At 36.2% G+C, this 18,427-nt stretch overlaps 1 protein-coding gene across 5 annotated transcripts in view; it reads right to left on the bottom strand.

The window, feature by feature from the left end:
* Nucleotides 1-18,427, bottom strand: part of LOC143905616 (rap1 GTPase-activating protein 1) — a 110,297-nt gene that overhangs the window by 77,535 nt on the left and 14,335 nt on the right. The window contains exons 1-2 of one of the 5 annotated variants that reach the window (XM_077421132.1): nt 13,842-14,526; nt 12,772-12,859 (exon numbers count right to left, since the gene is read on the bottom strand). The exons of 3 other annotated variants lie outside the window; for them this stretch is intronic. In XM_077421132.1, the coding sequence (XP_077277258.1) occupies nt 12,772-12,859; nt 13,842-13,866 (113 nt within the window). In that variant the 5' untranslated portion in view covers nt 13,867-14,526. Of the gene's footprint in view, nt 1-12,771; nt 14,527-18,427 lie in introns of those variants that run through there. One more of the 5 variants, XM_077421133.1, reaches the window with a different exon arrangement.

The following is an 18,427-nucleotide window of genomic DNA, read 5'->3' as shown; positions in this document are numbered from 1 at the left end:
GCGTGTAATGTCGAAGTATTGTTGCTTCCACGGGATTAACATTGCGGTGAAGCACGTCGACAAAGAGACGAACGTGCGAATGTCGCCGCGTTCTTTTCCCTCCGTTTCTCGCGCGACTAACACGAATGGAAATCCTTCTTCCTGTCGGCGCTTCGTAAATCGAGCTGATGTCCCTTTCCACGGTGAGACATTGACTAACGACGTATAAAGGCAGGATATAGTGGTGTATACGCGCCGTTGGCGTTGCCGCGCGCGGAAGGATAAAAGGGATCAAAAAAACCGAGACGCGACGTCTTATTACTCGCGAAGAAGTCTGTCAATTTATTTTTAAATGTTAAAAAAAAAACAATTAAAGTAATTTAAATCGACCTGACTGGCAATATATATATAATGTCTTTCCGATATGAACATTGAAAAACTGTGAACCAACTTGGTTTGTCGACTAAAAAAAAAAAGTTTGCTCTTGGCACTTCTAGGCAAGAATTGATCAAGTTTTCAATTTCACGTTTTTTCTACGGGTTAAAGGGACCTTAATTTCTCCAATTTACATCTCTTTAAATTAATTAACGGAAAACGTTTTTCCGTTCCATGTAGAAATATATATCTCATCTTTCGGAAATAAGTATTTCTTTAACAGAGTAAATATTTTATAGAATACATTATAAAGTAAAGAATGTGTGTATTGCAGAATCTATCTGATAAATATAGATATACATTCTTTTGAAATTCTAAAAGATGCAATCGAAGCATGCATGTAACTTGTTTTTTCTTCATCGCAGTAAAACGCGATTGTTCAGACATTCGCAGCAAAGAACTCGTGCCTCTATAAAAACAGGTATTTCAGCGACAGGAGACAGTAATAACGATTACTGTCTTCTGTCAACTCGATAATTTTATCCATTTAATTTCGCTTTAGTCATATTGTATGTGGAAAATAAAAATCACGATAAATGTTTCTGTTTATTACGGCTTGGCACTTGACACGCGTTGTCTACACTCTACGGCATACTTTACAGGCTGACTTTAATGCGCGATTTCTATCAGTTCCCTCGCATTGTCGCGACTCGCGAGATTAGGAACGGGGTAGCGGGATGGACGCGCGAGAATATCCTTGGATTTGGTATTCGACGATCACCTTCGTGCGGCGAAACGCGAATTCTCGTGAGCATTCTCGCGACGAGAGTTCGATATTCCTCTGTGCGCGTTGTTTGCGAACACGCGAGTACGAATAAACGCATGATACGCGGCAATGATATACCGGGTGTCGACGAACAACTCGCGTAACCGCATCAACATCAATTTCGAGTATCGTTATCGTAATTGTGAATCACTAAATATTCTCTGTAATTAACGAAACTAAATGCTTTGAAAATGCCGTCATCTCATTACGTCTATCAATAAGTTAGAAGAGATAAAAACGGAGCTGTAACACTAACAATTTATCCGCGATTATATACCTGCAAAAATGTGTGAATTTAAAATCGTTTAAGGTCGCAGAGACGATTATATCCATTATGTATATTTCATTTGATTCCCGGATATTTTTGACAAGAATATTAAGTATTGCTAATCTTTTTAAAGATAATATCGACATATCAGAAGCCACGAGCGATGGTATAATAAATCAGCTTTTTCCGGTGACCTCGATATTTAGCATTAATGGTCGTCTCGGTGGATGCGACAAATGGTTCGTATGTGCAAGATCGTTTAAAGAATAGGTCATACCACTACCTACACGTCTATATTTCAAAACAAATGGTGCGCATTTCAAGAACTGACGAGAGAGAAATCAAGCTATCTCCTTATTCGGCTCACATCAGTAACGGATTAAAAAAAAAGCATGTCCTCTTATTGAATAAAAATAGATGTTAAAGTAATATTTCTTTTAAACGACGCGCAATGTGTGTGTGAAAAGTTCTTGCTCAATCTACTTACACGCGAATGACATATTGTGAAAGAGATAAACGTTCACTATCAAGTGATTTAATGCAGGGATGTCAATATAAATATTTTATTGTAGATTTTTTATTTGACAGATTTATCTCTAACGACAAAACGGAACACCGTATATATTCGCGCGTGCACATATACGCACGCGAAGAATTTCGTCCATGTTCACGTTGCGGGTGTCAAGGGATTATTGCTCGAACTCACGAATGCGTCAGGTCACAGTACATTGTGTGCTACAGTCGACTGCAAAAACAGCTTTTCAAAAGCAGAAACTTTAGATTTCACACTTATTGTTAGTTATATTTAAAAGATTGATTTCCACGTAAAAATTAATATGACAAAATGCAATGTGACGCCTAAATTAATTTATATAACAAAAATAAAAATATTCAACAAAAAAATGCACAACAATGAAGTTAATCGTCACCCAATTTCATAGTTTTTAGGTACTAAATATGATCCCGTTTTATTAAATTGCTCTATTACGTCACATTTTTGAAAAATTTGCTGTTGCAAAAAGGGTTATTTTAGTGTATTTTAACATATTATAACTACGATAAGTGACGTGTTGAAGAAATTTTGCAATTAAACTTGAGTATGTTGTTAAAGAAATTGGAAATTTTAAACTTACATTACAGACGTTCGGAGAGGTATCCAATTTCTATCCAACAGAGTTTTGGTCACAATGCGACGGCGTTCTGGGGATGGGTTATCAAACCTAATCTCTCTGATGAGACGCCTACTACTGTCTTCCAAAACATGATTTATAAAAAAATGGTCACACGAATTTTTATCTTCTATCTGAATCGAGAGCACAACTCACATTCCAACGGTGAACTGCTATTGGGTGACACTAATCCTTCCACTTCTTTTAGAGAAGTTCTCTTGGCAATAAGACATACTCTCGGTGGTTTGCCATTGCCTTCCGAGAGGAGAACGAGCGAATATAATTTTTCTAGCTCTACCGGGAATCGAACCCGGGACCTTTGGCTCAATAGACCGGTGCGCTATCTACTAGGCCACGCTCGTCCTGCTCTCGCCAGTCCTCACGTGCTTACAAAAGACTTTCACAAGGGAAACTTTATTCCCTTAAAAAGAATTTGTTATGTCAATTATGGTTAAAAAAATATTTATAGTATATTATTAGAGATATAGAATTTATTGCGTCAAAGTTGCTATTTACCATATTTAGACCATTAAGCGTCTACCAAATATTTTTTACTTATATTAATAATTCAGATTAGTATCTAGCAACCTAAAAAACTCTTAAGTTCGAATAACATAATTTAAAAATATTGATAGATCCTTAATGGCCTATGTAAGCCACAACTTTGACGCAATAGATCTTACATTAATAATTATCAGTTTTTTAATCATTATCGTATGGCAGAATAACCCTCTATTGCAATTTTAAATAAAATTTCTAAAAATTATGAGACAAGATTATGAGAAAAATTATTATTTAATGTTTCGCAAATTCAATATTACAGCGCTATGAGATGATATTTCATGTCCCTCATAAATCAGAAATATCGGTAGAAACATCGGAGAGGATATAACATAGGAAAGAAGCGGAGCTAGCTCTATAAGGTGACAGGAATTATCTAATCGCACGATTTTCCCCGCGTCTTACTTTCATTCGCAACTGGTTCTGCCACTTCAACGTATATATACGTATACGGTACGCCGGCACTTAGCGAGTCGCGTGTCGCGTTAGTGGTAATTATTAACATGTTTTAAGTGCAGCTATCGCGGGACACCACAATCCCCGATTTCGATAGACCACATCTCAAGCGCTTTTACGGTTCGAGAATACTCTGGGATTTTTAGAAAAACGGTAAGGGTAACTAAAGTGTCATAGAAATCACACGCTTTTTCCAAATTACAAGTAGCAAGCAAGAATATTTTCGATCGCATCCATCATTTTTGTATTATAAAGTTGTTTTATATATTATATATGTTTTATATATTATATATATATATATATATATATATATATATTAATTGTAATAATTAGGATAAGCATAGACTTTTTATAAGATATGTACAATGAGACAACTTCAACACTAAATTTCCACAAGAATAAATTAATTTCATTTTACAAAAGATTTTATCCAACAGAGCTTTATCTCTCCAATTTACCCTAAAGTATTTTCAGGCCGTTTCGCGTTTATCGAAATATTCAACGTGATCAAAAATCCCGCGAGCGCAAAACTTACCATTCATTTCTTTCCTTTTCTCGAATATCAAAACGCCGCGGTAAATAAATCCTGGGCGGGCTTACCTTTCGACGTTCTTTCCGTTACGGTAAGGTAACCTGATGACCGAAAAATGTCCACGTTGCTCGCACGATTCACCCCAACGGTTACATCCTTTTCAAAATACACGGAAATGGGCGTGGATATGAAGCACATTCAGCAGATCGAGAACTTGATTTTTTTAATAGCCGACGCTGCATTGATGCATGATCTTTTATACGCGACGGTTAGAAGCTCCGGTTTCTTGCCCTTGATGTTCTCATTCTTCCGATATTAGCATAACGACATTCATATTTTTTACTCGCTCATAGTTTAAGATGTGCATTATTTAGACTAAATATCTATAAGACCTTCAAATACGATTTATCGAGAAGCATTTATCTAAATTAAAAAAAAAAAAAAAAAAAAACAGACATGGTTGTAAAGAAAATTAGATTTTTAAAACGATGTGTTACTTAAAACACTGTAGAAAGTTCAAGGGCCAATAAACGAGCAATCGCGAGAGATGTTAAATTCGAAAACAAAAAAAAGTAGTTTGATAACTTTTAAATATACATGGTGGATTGTTTCAAACTCCACAGTCTTCTTCAACCATTAAATACTAAATATAACAAATTAAAATAGTTAAAACAAAGAACATATATAGTAAAGAGAATAAAAAGATAAGAAATATTTGATTCCTATTGCCATTTAAGATTTTCGAATAAGAAATTATGTAACACGGCTTTAAAGCAACACGGTTAAATTCATATGATAATAATTATATATTTTCCTTAAAAATAAAATTGACATGTTTCAACATATTTCGTGCGAATCAATCAGTTAAAACAACGAGCCACGAAAATTTTCGTTGACTCAACCTATATGTATATTATATATATGTCTGATATAATTTTTCTTCAAATTTCCTAAAATAATTTTATTCACTGATACGATGCGCAGCGGCAGAATTGTGATTACGTTAATGTATAAAATAGAATATATATAAAAATTATAGCAATGTAGTAATTAACATCTGAAGAATAATTATCTGCATATAAAATAAATAATTATTTCTACGAGCGTAAAATAAAAGGTAAAATAAAAGAGAATAATTTGCTATGTTCCGCGGTCGTCCGATACCTTTCAGGCCTCTTTGTCAGACTTCTTCATTGCACTTGTATACGTATCTCGATGTAACACCCACGAAAACATGGCTACGATCGCGCGTATTCATCGGAATAGAAAATGCGCATTAATCACACGTAACGCGCACTTTACTAAATTTTCCTTTGCGACGGAATCCCAATGAAACGCAATCGCGAAACTAATGCGACAAAAGTACGACACTGTGCCTGTTAATTAAACATATAACATCTCGACGTAGCTCGATTTCATATTGATCACATATGTAGTTTCACATATGTACAAATTCCAAGTTTTATACGCTGTATAAAATGAATGTCTCTCGAAATATTCATTTCGTTGAATAACCAATACATGTACAATCGCGGGAGTTAATCAAACGTGCCAATTAATTGCTAATTCATAGGAAATAATCGTGTTTGACGTCTCCTGCTCTTTTGGTGCGTCTCCACCTGAGAGTAAGAACTCTCGAGAGCAAAAAGAAAGAGAGAGAGAGATACTCTCGAGAGTCTCTTTCTCTTTCTCTCTTTTTGCTCTCGAGAGTTCTTACTCGCAGGTGGACACGCACCTTTAGACACGATCACGTTTCGATGGATAAAGGTGCGATTTCATTGACGCTAGAAACCAGCGGCAGCAGCGTCAAGAAAATGTAGTGGGGGAAAAAGTTCAGACCGTCTCAACTTTTTAGCGTACCGCAAAATTCAACGGAACTTCTTCCCCCACTACATTTTCTTGACGCTGCCGCTGGTTTCTAGCGTCAATGAAATCGCACCTTAATAATGCGAGGATATATAAGGAACGCTGATATCTGCTGATTGTCTCGCCGTACAAATACACAACACATATAGCGCACGACGACCTTGCATCATACGTGCCTGTTAAACAAAACAAACATCAAGATAACATCACGCCAGCCGGTTTAGCCTTCTACGAAATATTTAACGTATTATGAAATAAACATGTGTGCTATAAATATACCGTTTCATGTCAATTACCAATATGTGATTGATGTAACACGGTTTCTCGTTACCTAAATGATCCGGTGATTCGTATACTATTCCGTGTTATAAATCGCAAAGTGGTGGACAAATTACATTTAAAAAAGTTCAAAGTGCAATATGAATATATGTGTTTAAATCCGAACACTGTAAAAGAGATAATTGTCAAATACAAATATTGCAAAGGAATTAATAAATTATTTTAAAAAAATTGCTATTTGTCTCGGTTCCCAGACAAAGAAATCGCGCGAAATATCTGTTTCAATAATCAGTCATTAATTACAAATTATTTACCACCTGTGTCCATTTATACCAACGTAGATTAACTTTAATCTCGGTTTAACTTATACTTTTTATCTTCTGCTAAGTTGTAGTTCTAAGAATTAGAAATTAAAGAATTAGAAGGTAAAAAGTAAATTAAATCGAGATTAAGGTTACTCTGCTAATATTCTGTTAATAGTTGATAGAAATGGACGATTACTTATAATCGCGAGTTATGCTAGCGTTTGATTCTGTTACATTAATGCACGATAGTAAAATGCGCGTTACGGGTGATTAACGCCAGGGTGCTGTGCAAAGTGCGGTGTGATTATTCTATTCCGGTAATTATAGTACACGCGATCGCAATTAACCGTGTTTTCTCGAGTGTTGTGTCGTGTCGCGTACGAGTGCAGAAGTTTGAGAACAGGAGAAAGCTTGGGAGGTATCGGGCGACCGCGGAGCAACCACGAGGCAAATTAGCCTCTTTTATTTCATTTGTTGCTTGTAGAATTGTTTATAATCATGTTATATGAGGGTAACAATTATTCCCTCAAATATCAATTACTTTGTAAATTGCTATAATTTTCATACATTTCTATTTTGTAGTTCAACGTTAGCTTTTCAACATAGTAGTCGTAATTCCATAATTGCGCATCGTATCGGTAAGTGCCATATTACGTCTGATTGTTTTAGTACTGATTATATTGGATCTACGTGAAAATTGTATCAAATACGTATAATATAAAAATGCATATATGTATTAAGTGAAAAATATAGATAAATATAACATTTCGTAAACAACCATTAACTTTTGGAATAGATGGGCTTTCTCTGGGACAAATTATTACAAATATTTAATTTTGAAATGAATCGTCAATTTGTATTGAACATTTTACACGCGTCAAGTACGAGTAATGTAATATATTAAAATTTTTTTGTTATAAAATTATAATGCATTAAAATTTTGAATTTATTGATTAGATTAGTGACAAGTAAAAAGGGGCTTTGAGAGTTCAACGCGGTTGACGATAAGTGAATTAACATTATATCGATCTTGAATAGGATAATAATTATAAATCGGACGTTTCAATTCCGCTATGGAGCTAGTGTGGCTAAGTGACTTTGCTTCTCCTTTTGCTCAAGTTATGACTCATTTTAATTTCGATCATATAATAAAACATGATCATTAGCCAGGTTTTACTAGATTTCCTCGTGGAAAATTACGCTATTTTTAGACCACCAAATTTTGAAGTTACTCATTTATTTCTCACCGGCGAACATCATTTAATATTGTGTGTTGCCGTATTAGTTATTCTATAATTATTATATAAAAATCGATATAACGTTAGCTTTTACATACCGTCAACCACGTTGAACTCTCAAAGCCCCTTTCTATTAGTTCCTTGTTTGTTATTTATCCAATTATTAGATTAGATTGGAAATTAACTGAATTAAATTAAATTAAATCAAATAGCAAAGAAGCAAAAACATAAATAAAATGAAAAAGTACTATGATAAGTCGAATATTGACGTCTTTAGAAATAGAGACATTTTCGGTCTCGCTGTCCGTGTCACGAACGCTTACACTTGACGCGAGACACTGTCTCTTGATATGAAATTTTTATTGAAATTTAATGTCCACATGGAGCTCCCGTCTCATGGATGAGGATTAGAATAATACTCTTATGTGTCATGCTTTACGAATTTTTATTTCACAAAAATACATTAAAGAGTGCATAAGAATATTATTCTAATCTTCATCCATAAGATGGGAGTACTATGTAGGCATTAAATTTCAATAAAAATTTCATATTCTAAAGCCGCGCGTGAAATTCAATGACAAAAGACGTGAAATAAAAATAAATTAGCTATAGAATACTATTAATTTTTGGTTGTGTTACTTCACTTTCTTAAATATTTATTTAATATAACGTTTGAACTCTCTCTGACTTTGGTCTTTCTAAGTGGTGCTAAGATTAAATGTCATATAAGCTGATACAAAAAAGTAATATTTATAGATTTTTTTACATAAAGAAATTTGTATTTGTATAAAAACTTTTTTCCAAAAGAAGACGAGCAGAAAATAATTTACCGTCCAATAATATATTTAAATTACTTTATTTAATGAGAAGACGGCTAATAACTATTAATTAAATCCAGTTTAATAATAAATAAGTAAGTTTGATATATTCTAATTTTTCACGACTTATTTATTTCTATTTACTAATAACTGGACTTTTTATCGATACAAATAAAAATGTTTTATAACAAGAGATCCGATAATTATCTTATCACGTATATAATATTACAAAATATTCCAATAATTCGTACAATACTTAAAATATCTAATATATCATTATATCAGATTTCATGGAAATAATCATCTGCTTTTTATGATCAGTTGATCTCTAATTAAAATTTGATTATTGAACTGTACCTTTCAAACTTTGAGTATTTGATACATCTTTTCATAAAAAATTTATATAACAACTGTCAATATGTGAGCGTGCCTTAAGTATCAGCAAAAGTAAAATGTTGAAGTTATTTCTGTTTACTTTTCGAATATATAAAGAACCGTATCAAAAATGTAGCGACAAATGTTAATTTATAATGGAGCTATCATAACACACGAAACTTTCAAAATATTCAAAAGTTTCGGAACAAGTATAAAATGAATTTCTAGGTTCACTTGAATAGATATTTGAGAAAAAACAAATATCTAGTGCAATATCTAAAGTAGGTCCTGCGAATTATGGACTCGACCTACTTTCGTTCTGAGTTCTTCAGTTTTCCCTAAGTCGTGGAATACCGCGCTCAAGTTTCGTAAATACTTCATGTAAATGGTCGTTTGAAACGCACTGTACACCCATGTATACGAATACACGTAGGTAGTCCCCGACGTACCGAGCAGTCTTGCCTCGCGGATTATCATTTCCACGAATATAAAGCGTCTCCGTGCCGGCGTTGCACCGTGTGTCTACGAAGGAGAATCGAACATGGAAAACGAAGAAAAGAGAAGAGACAGCACCCTCGGAGTGAGGATAGTTATCTTTGATGAGATATTTGAAAGAATATAAAACCGCGATTAATCTAACAGACACACCGGTGGGTGTGTTTTATGAAAGAATTTTATAATGGAAGCGTGCACGCTATATACGCCCGTATAAGGAATTGCGGAAAAAAGGATTTATGATGCTGAGAAATTAAGAAATGATACAGAGAGAGCTATATCAGTCCGTAGTCTGCGGGATCCGCGGAATTGAACAATCGCGAATTCAAGCAGCCATAATGTTGTGTAGCCCCGGGATTTATGAGCCGACAGTTTTACGAAAACAGAAGATGTTTGCGTCCAAGACTCGAAAACGAACGAGTAACTCTGAAAAATATATTTCATATTGATTTGCAAAAGATTGTTCTTTTTAAAATGGATGTATTCATAACCTATACATTCGCACACAACTAGTTAGTAAAATTATATTTTAGAATTTTTTATAATTGCGATGTAATAATATAATTTCATATCGCATATCCTTCGATCGACGATTTAAGCGTCGTTACAAATCGCGCAAAACGTTAATTGCAAATATTATCGCCGTACTTTTTATCAATATGTCCATCATGACATGTAATCATTTATTATTGCGCCAGTACCATATATATGTTATTCCTTGAATCATAATGAACGACAGTTCTCGGGAAATTTCACGCATTCCGCGGTTGCGTTTCCTGAATAAGTTTCCTCTTTCCTCATAACTTCCTGCATCGCGGGACGCAGGATGTATGCGTCGCGTACGCACGATGACACATCGATTGAGTTTGTCTCGTGAACGTGATCCATTGATATAGTTTGGAAAGTCAGATTTATATTATCCTTTTTCATATATATTTCACGTATATTTAAAATATTTAATTTGAAATAAAATATTATTTGGAATAGTTTATAATACCTATAATATCCTCTCACATATGGTATAATATTTGTGCGGGATTAGCGTCTTACACTTTTTGAATTTTTCGCGAACAAATAACTATTTTCATAGTCGTTCATATAGTCATCTCTACTTTCGGTCAAGTCGACTCGCCACCTTGGCGAACAACGAGCGTGTCCAGCGTGCGCGCGTAAATACGACGTTGGAAAAGTTTCACCGAGTGAAACCTTATTATCGCCGGTGCCGTGCGCTCGTTTAGCTCGTTCGTTCGCCCGCTTGCTCGCCCGAGATCCGACGACGACCTCGTTCGATTAATTTGCCAACGTTTCGCACCCACGAGGCGCCTGTCATTATATCCCGGATGAACGGACAGTGTGGGTTGACGCGGAATAAGCAGGAAATTAGAAATATATCCGCGTCACACTCTCGACTCGCCCGTGCAGATATGGCAGCGGATCGGTCGCGGAGAGGGAATTGCATCACTTGCAACTCGCAACAAGCGTGTGTCAGATGTCTTTTTTTCACGCTAATAAAGGACGTCGTAAAAGTGACGTGTAGCGACGACAAGAAGCTGTTGCCAGAAAATAAAATAACGTTAATTTGTGGATTAATCTGTAGTAAATGATAAATTCTACAGTCAATCGAATTACCTAGAATATATTGTAATATATGTGTGTACATAGTACTCAAATAATGACTTGAATTTTTATAAAACATGTGTAAGATATAGATGTAAATTATTTAGAAATGCACACTGTGTGGTTAGAGGGTCGAGACGCGGGAGCACATATGGGAAGAGTGTAACAGATGATGGGATAAGAACTAAAGAGAAGGTGATAGAAATATTAGGAGAGGAAGGACAGGGGGATGACTAGATAATAAAATGATGGGAGAAGGCAGAGCGTGCAAGAGAGGGAGAAGATAGAGCAAAGGAGAAAGAGTAAGAAGATGAGCAATAGTAAAATAGTAAAATGTGATATAAATATAACCATATGGTTGATAGGCTTTATAAAATAGTATAAAATATAAAACTGAAGTCTTTTAACCCCCAGGGAAAGCAATAAAGTTATCTAATTAACTAACTAAATACAAATTATTTTATATTATTTTATTTAACAGACAATTAATAGAGAGTGACCAAGTTATCAATTATCATTATGAAATATCAGCAATAATGATTGGTACTAAACATTTAAACGGCCCGCGTCGCTAGGCACCAGGACGACACATCGCCCTTTCTAAAATCAGCTATGCATATAGAAACTAGAATAGAACTGATCGAAGTGTAGCTAACGTCGAATTAATTCGTTGGCGATAAGCGGGATGCGGGAGGCAGTAGCGTGGTCTCTCAATGAAAATGAGACCCTCCATTTCGGAGTCCCTTTTATCATTCCCGATATATCGTTCCGAGAGTGCGAGAGCGGCTCTTAGGTCGTTCTAATTCCATCTCGAGCTTGATCCGCATCAAACTCGCTCGAGAGGCTACGTCGTTATACAACCGAAGTGGGAAAGAATGATCAGCCTTGTTCTCCGCGGTATGTTCATTGGTATTCCGGATGAGCGATATGCGCGTTTCTAGTGGACGAGATCGGGGAGCCATTTGCTTTCCGACACCAAAACGAGCCTTAACGAGGGTAATTTCGTTGCTGCCGCAGGCGCATTTTTCGTGGCGCGATCACGAAATCTAAGGCAATGATTAGTAATGCTAACAAAACAAGCTCGCTTTCGACACGTGAGTTCTTTCAAAGAGAAAAGAAGAAACGCCGTCTACGTCCTCATTCTCGATCTACTTAAACAGCGACTTTTAAATTTGCGCAATTTAAACATATGAAAAACCAAGTATCGCATCAAATTTTATTCATGTCAAGTAACAAATCAAATAAAAATTTAAAACAAGTTTATTAATATTCTTCTTTGATCTGCAGCTTCTAATCATTCAGATTGCGAGGAGAAGGCTATACGTTCAATCTCTTTTTATAGATATTTAGACATATTCGAAATATCATAATCATTTTATATAGCTTAAAATGTGCAGAAAACAATTTATTTAGAAAACTTTTTTTAAATATTTTTCAAAAACAGTCAATTTTCAAGTTTCTACCTCTTAATGCGAGCTATTATTTTTACAAGTACGAATTATACATTCTCGATCCAAAACCTGATGCCTCAAAATATAAGAACCATCCTGTATATTCTAAATGCATAATGTATGTAAGTTGTTGCATGTATATAGGTGCATGCAGCACTCACCCAGTATCACCGATGTAATCCAGCATGCGTATTTTCAGCATCTCGTATGCTGAATCGGTCGGCGTTCCGTCACATGTATACGAGACTCCTGTCAGAGATCGAAATTGTCGCCGGAATCGTCACGATCCCGATGCCAAAATAATCGCACGTCGCCGATGACCGATATCCCGGGCAAGTCTAACGCGAGTTATCGAACGGTACCACGTCCCCGATGCCTCGAAACGAAGCCGCGCGTGCTTCGCGCGAGTCACCTTGCACCGGAGACGCACGGTTATTCGGCTACCCGATCGACGACAAAGCCTGAATTTTCACTATTCCATGTAGAATGTAACTACACAATGATGTATTTTAAATACATAGATTCGTATTCGCGCCGTACATTTAATCGTGACTTCGTTCGAAAATATATTTTTAAACATCATAGATGTTTGTAAAATCTCCATACCAAACCTCCGTACCAATAAATATTACAAAAATTCATATTTCTAAAAAAAAATTGCAAGAGAAGATATACGTTTCGATTTTCAATATAACGACAAATGAACCGTGTATAGAACATAGAAATTTGTGATGAGCATATATTGTTCTATCATCTGCCTCTTCCGAGAGGCGATCACGTTTAATGTTATATATACGGCATGAATATGAGGAAATTAGACTACTGAATTAGAACACAATTATAGTAAACACAATTCGTTAGCCGACGATCAATATATTACGATTTCATCGAGAAATCGAATTCTCAGAGAAGAGATGGAAACGACGAGAATCGGTCCACGATCGGTCGTGGATAACAAAAAAAAACAACACAATTTACATAAGGTATTTTACACAAAAAAGGGATTTAAGATTGATTTTACGTCTGTCGAATGTTTCGTCGAATCGACGTCGCGATTGCCGTCGAGACAATGCAGTTAGTCGGTCCTGTTGTCGTCTCGCGAAGTGGACCGCGAGCAAGAAGACCTTGACAAATCGCGACTAAAAATCCCGATATACCTCTAATCGTCTTTCGATTAATGACGCGCATCTATACTTTAATCTTTTTCAAGACTCGTTCGAAATTAACTTACTCATATTTTTTTTATGAGAAATCATCTCCTTTTCGCCTGTATCAAACAAATATCTTTCATTTTTCAATTATTTTCCTTTCAATTCGGGCAAACAACGTTTCACGAACGACACCCCGACAGTGTCCGCGGACATATCAAGATAGAGAGGAACTTGAAATGATCTTGAAATTGAAACGAATCACCGGCATCCCCGTCGTTTCCGTCGCGTAACGAGTTCACGTGGGTTGTTTGACATTTGACGACATTAGTTTTCATCCGATTGTCTCGTTACGCCGCTCTTCCACCCCACGACAACAGCTATAACAATATAATTCACAGATCATTCGTTATAGTTCTTCGCGAGTCATGTAGTACACGTGTACATGGCTCACGTGTAATTCGCACTGGGTCCAGATATAACGTCACTTCCGGTCTGGATACTACAAACTCTCAAATATTACTACGTCGCGCGGTTGCAATTTTGAGCATGTTTTTCTCAAAATATAGTGATTTTCTACTTCAATTACCGATTCGAGATATACATATATACAATGCATTTCCAGTGTATAGTTAACACTTTCTTTCGCACTTTTCGTCGAAATTCGACACTGATCGAGATTTGTCCCGTTGTGAAACGTCGAAGAGAAAACGACGAGAGACGCGACGCGGACGGCGCGCGGCGTATCGAAGCGCCGAACAACTGTTTAACGAGCCTGCTCGTACTTGCATCGTCAGTGGCACTCGCTCCCACTCGCAACAGTCTCCGTCACCTCCTCCTCCTCCTCTTCCTCCTCCTCCCTCTCTTCTTCCTCCTCCTCCATCGCTCACTATTCGCTCGAGCCCTCCACTAGCTCCGCAGGCTCCGCTTTCCGCTCCTGTCCGAGATCCTCGAGAAGAGGACTTCGCGAACCGCTCTCGAGAATCGCCGCGACGCGCCGGTCTTTCGAGTTCGATAAGATGTTTGCGCTCTTTCAGGAGCCAATCGGCATCATTTCTCGATGCTTTGAGTGCCATCGATCATCGTCATTAACCGGCACTAATGACATCAGTTATCATCGAAAAGTTTTTACGTACCTTTGAAATCCTCGCGCGTATTTAAGATTGAATTGTTCAAAATGTAACCATTTTATCTTATACCAGTTTTTAATCTTTCAAGACTTTGTACCTTCCTTTATCACAGTGAATCGGTAAAACCAATGAAAATACTGATGTACAATGATTCAATTCTGAACAATTGATTATTCTGTCATTACATAAATTATCAAAACTGTTTATTAAATGAGCAATCATGTAGTTATTTTATTTGTATTTTTCATTACATATGTAAAATATTGATACACAGAAATGATGCCTTTTATCTCGGAGTTTTTGGCTCAGTTTGAATCTTTTCTGCCTGAGAACATAAGGCCGCAGTTTTTTCTCTCTTTATTTGTTGAAAGAAGAAGATTAGCTTAGAAGAGGTCAGATTAGGTTAGACAAGCTTAGGGTTAAGAACCCCCTGATTTAGAAATCCTTCTCTACGTTAATGCCATTATGTCACGGTAAGGTCGACAATTTTCTATTGAGATAATAGCACGGAGAAGAGACTCGGGGACTGGCGGAAAATCACGAGACTAGTTACCGAACGTATATACTAATAGTATACCCCGTTGTTCGACCACGGAAGATCGCTCGAGGCTCGAGAACCAAAGTATATTATGAATTTCACAGCGATCGGTCGATCGCGCAACATTTTTCCCGCGCGAATTTTTTCCGACAGATTTACGGTATCGGAATAGAATTTATTAACGTTACCGTACGCGACGAAACCCAGGAACGGATAAAAATAAACGGGGAATTATTTGGACATGTGCACCATGCCTGGGTATTCGCTATATGCGCACGTGCTCGCGCGATATCAATATTTGTTGTGATAAATTATCTGAGAAAGCTGCGCCCGATAAAGCCTCCACACACCTCCAGAAAACTTCGGGCCCTCTCGAGCACGTGGAAAGCCCACTTTCCTTCCACGAAATACTACGACCGTTGTTGTTCCATCATCACCATCGCTTTGATAAGATTGCCACTTGAATAGAGTCACACCTTTTATTCACCGTAATGAATCAGGAAGTCTAACGAATAGTGCGATAATGCGAGATACGCTTAAAAAGGTGCACTGATAACCGCATAACAACAGTCGCCCACAGATATCGTATTAATATTTATAATATTAATGATACTATTTTATATTTTCAATTAATTATGTTGTCAATAATACATTATTATTACAGTTTAGCGGGAAATTGCAATTGAAAATAAAGGTGCTTAACGTATAAGTACTTTACTCATTTATATTACATATAAAATCAAAAAGTTAATATTGCTAGAATTATGTGCTTTTGTGGTAGGGATTCTAACTTAACAAAGGTTTATAAATATGTTTACAAGATTATTTCTCACAAAAATTCTTCATCTTTCACGTATGTTTTTAAATGTCTTTTTAAAATGCCATTACTAACAATTATCTTTTCTCGTTTCAAGATTCATGATTTTTAACATGCATATATACATATTATAATACTAATTATAGTATAGAGACATTTACAATTTATTTTTATTTATCTATTGTTTTGTTTATTATTAGTATCTATCATTTATTTAACTTTAACTCCGGGATAATAAATGACGTGTGGTTATATCTTACTGTTTCTCGTGGTCGAGGGACAAAGAGTCCCTTCGCCGGATTGGATCGCGAACGATTCACCGCGCGCGAGGGATACAACCCCCTGTAGGAATATATATAGGAATAGGTATAAAGCACCCGGGTGCATCGTGAGTAGAATAGCCAATTACCGGCGCACGTCGCATGCGTTTTTTCCTCGGCCCCTATTGCGATCGTTAAATTTAGCGGAATTATTTTGCGCGACCCCCTGCCATACCGTCATTAACGCGCGGTCGTTAATCTTCGTCCGAAATCGACGCGTATCGTCCGCGCGCACGACATCGGCGATATATATCAAATTTGCATTCAGATCCCGGAATCTCGGCGCGATCGTAGACGCGGAAAAGCTCTCGAACAAGTCGTCGACGATGAGCATGAAATGACTCGTCACTCATCGTCAGCCTCAGGAAACTGACAAGTCAGACGTTAGCACGTAACACCTATGTGAACCTGGCACCCGACATTCGAAAAATTAATTTTTTTTACGGAAAACGTTAGCATTTTGTTTGTAGTTGTTTGTAGTAACAAAAATTTCGTTTGTAGTTCAATACATTAAAAGTTATAAACATTTAAAAAATGACTCGCACCCCACTTTGAGATATCTCAAATCTGCTTGCGCCATCTTCTTCAGAATCGTTTGTAGTTGTTTGTAATGCTTCTTTTTTCGTTTGTAGTTGCACCGTTTATAAAAGTTACAACAATTTAAAAAAAATAAAAAAACCTAACTGCCAATTTTGGAGATATCTCAAATCCGCTTGCGCCATCTTCTTCAGAATCGTTTGTAGTTGTTTGTAGTGCTTTTCTTTTCGTTTGTAGTTGCACCGTTTCAAAGTTATTATATTTTTGCAATAAACAAAAAGTGTAATTTTGCCAATTTTGGAGATATCTCAAATCCGCTTGCGCCATCTTCTTCAGAATCGTTTGTAGTTGTTTGTAGTGCTTTTCCAATCAGTTTTAAGATAATTAAAAAATTGGCAAAATCAAACTCTTTATTTATTGCAAAAATATAATAACTTTGAAACGGTGCAACTACAAACGAAAAGAAAAGCATTACAAACAACTACAAACGATTCTGAAGAAGATGGCGCAAGCGGATTTGAGATATCTCCAAATTTGGCAAAGTTAGGTTTTTTTTATTTTTTTAAATTGTTGTAACTTTTATAAACGGTGCAACTACAAACGAAAAGAGAAGCACTACAAACAACTACAAACGATTCTGAAGAAGATGGCGCAAGCGGATTTGAGATATCTCAAAGTGGGGTGCGAGTCATTTTTTAAATGTTTATAACTTTTAATGTATTGAACTACAAACGAAATTTTTGTTACTACAAACAACTACAAACAAAATGCTAACGTTTTCCGTAAAAAAAATTAATTTTTCGAATGTCGGGTGCCAGGTTCACATATAGGTGCACGTAACATCTGAGAAGAAACGACACCAATTTTGCAGTCAACGAGACGAAAAATGACCAATCGCTAACAACATCGAAAACTCAACCGAAAATATACTTATCAAATAAAAATCAATCATCTGTGTATTATTCGAAATCTAAGGCAATGTATGTATTTAAAAGTACAGGAAAAATTACATGAACGATAATTATAGACACAACCGCGAAGAATGAGTTAATACGTTTAATATGCGCATGATATAATTCATAAAAAACGTTTGACATTTCGTTTAATATACATATAAATATTAATTTATTATTTTTTATTCCTTTCCTCTTGAGATCACGGGCGATATTGCGAGCCGCGATGGAATCTCACGGACTCAATCTTATTGGCAGGATATATAATCAAATACGACAGAAACCCGTTTATCGATAGCTCACTTATCGGCACGTTATCGAGACATTCGAGACCGAACCGTCAATATTTTACAGATACCTTACCCTGTTCCACA

The sequence above is a fragment of the Temnothorax americanus genome, unplaced genomic scaffold (genome assembly GCF_048541705.1).
Source record: "Temnothorax americanus isolate GAGA-0224 unplaced genomic scaffold, ASM4854170v1 Scaffold64, whole genome shotgun sequence".
NCBI lineage: Eukaryota > Metazoa > Arthropoda > Insecta > Hymenoptera > Formicidae > Temnothorax > Temnothorax americanus.
This window is presented reverse-complemented; position numbering and strand designations above follow the sequence as displayed.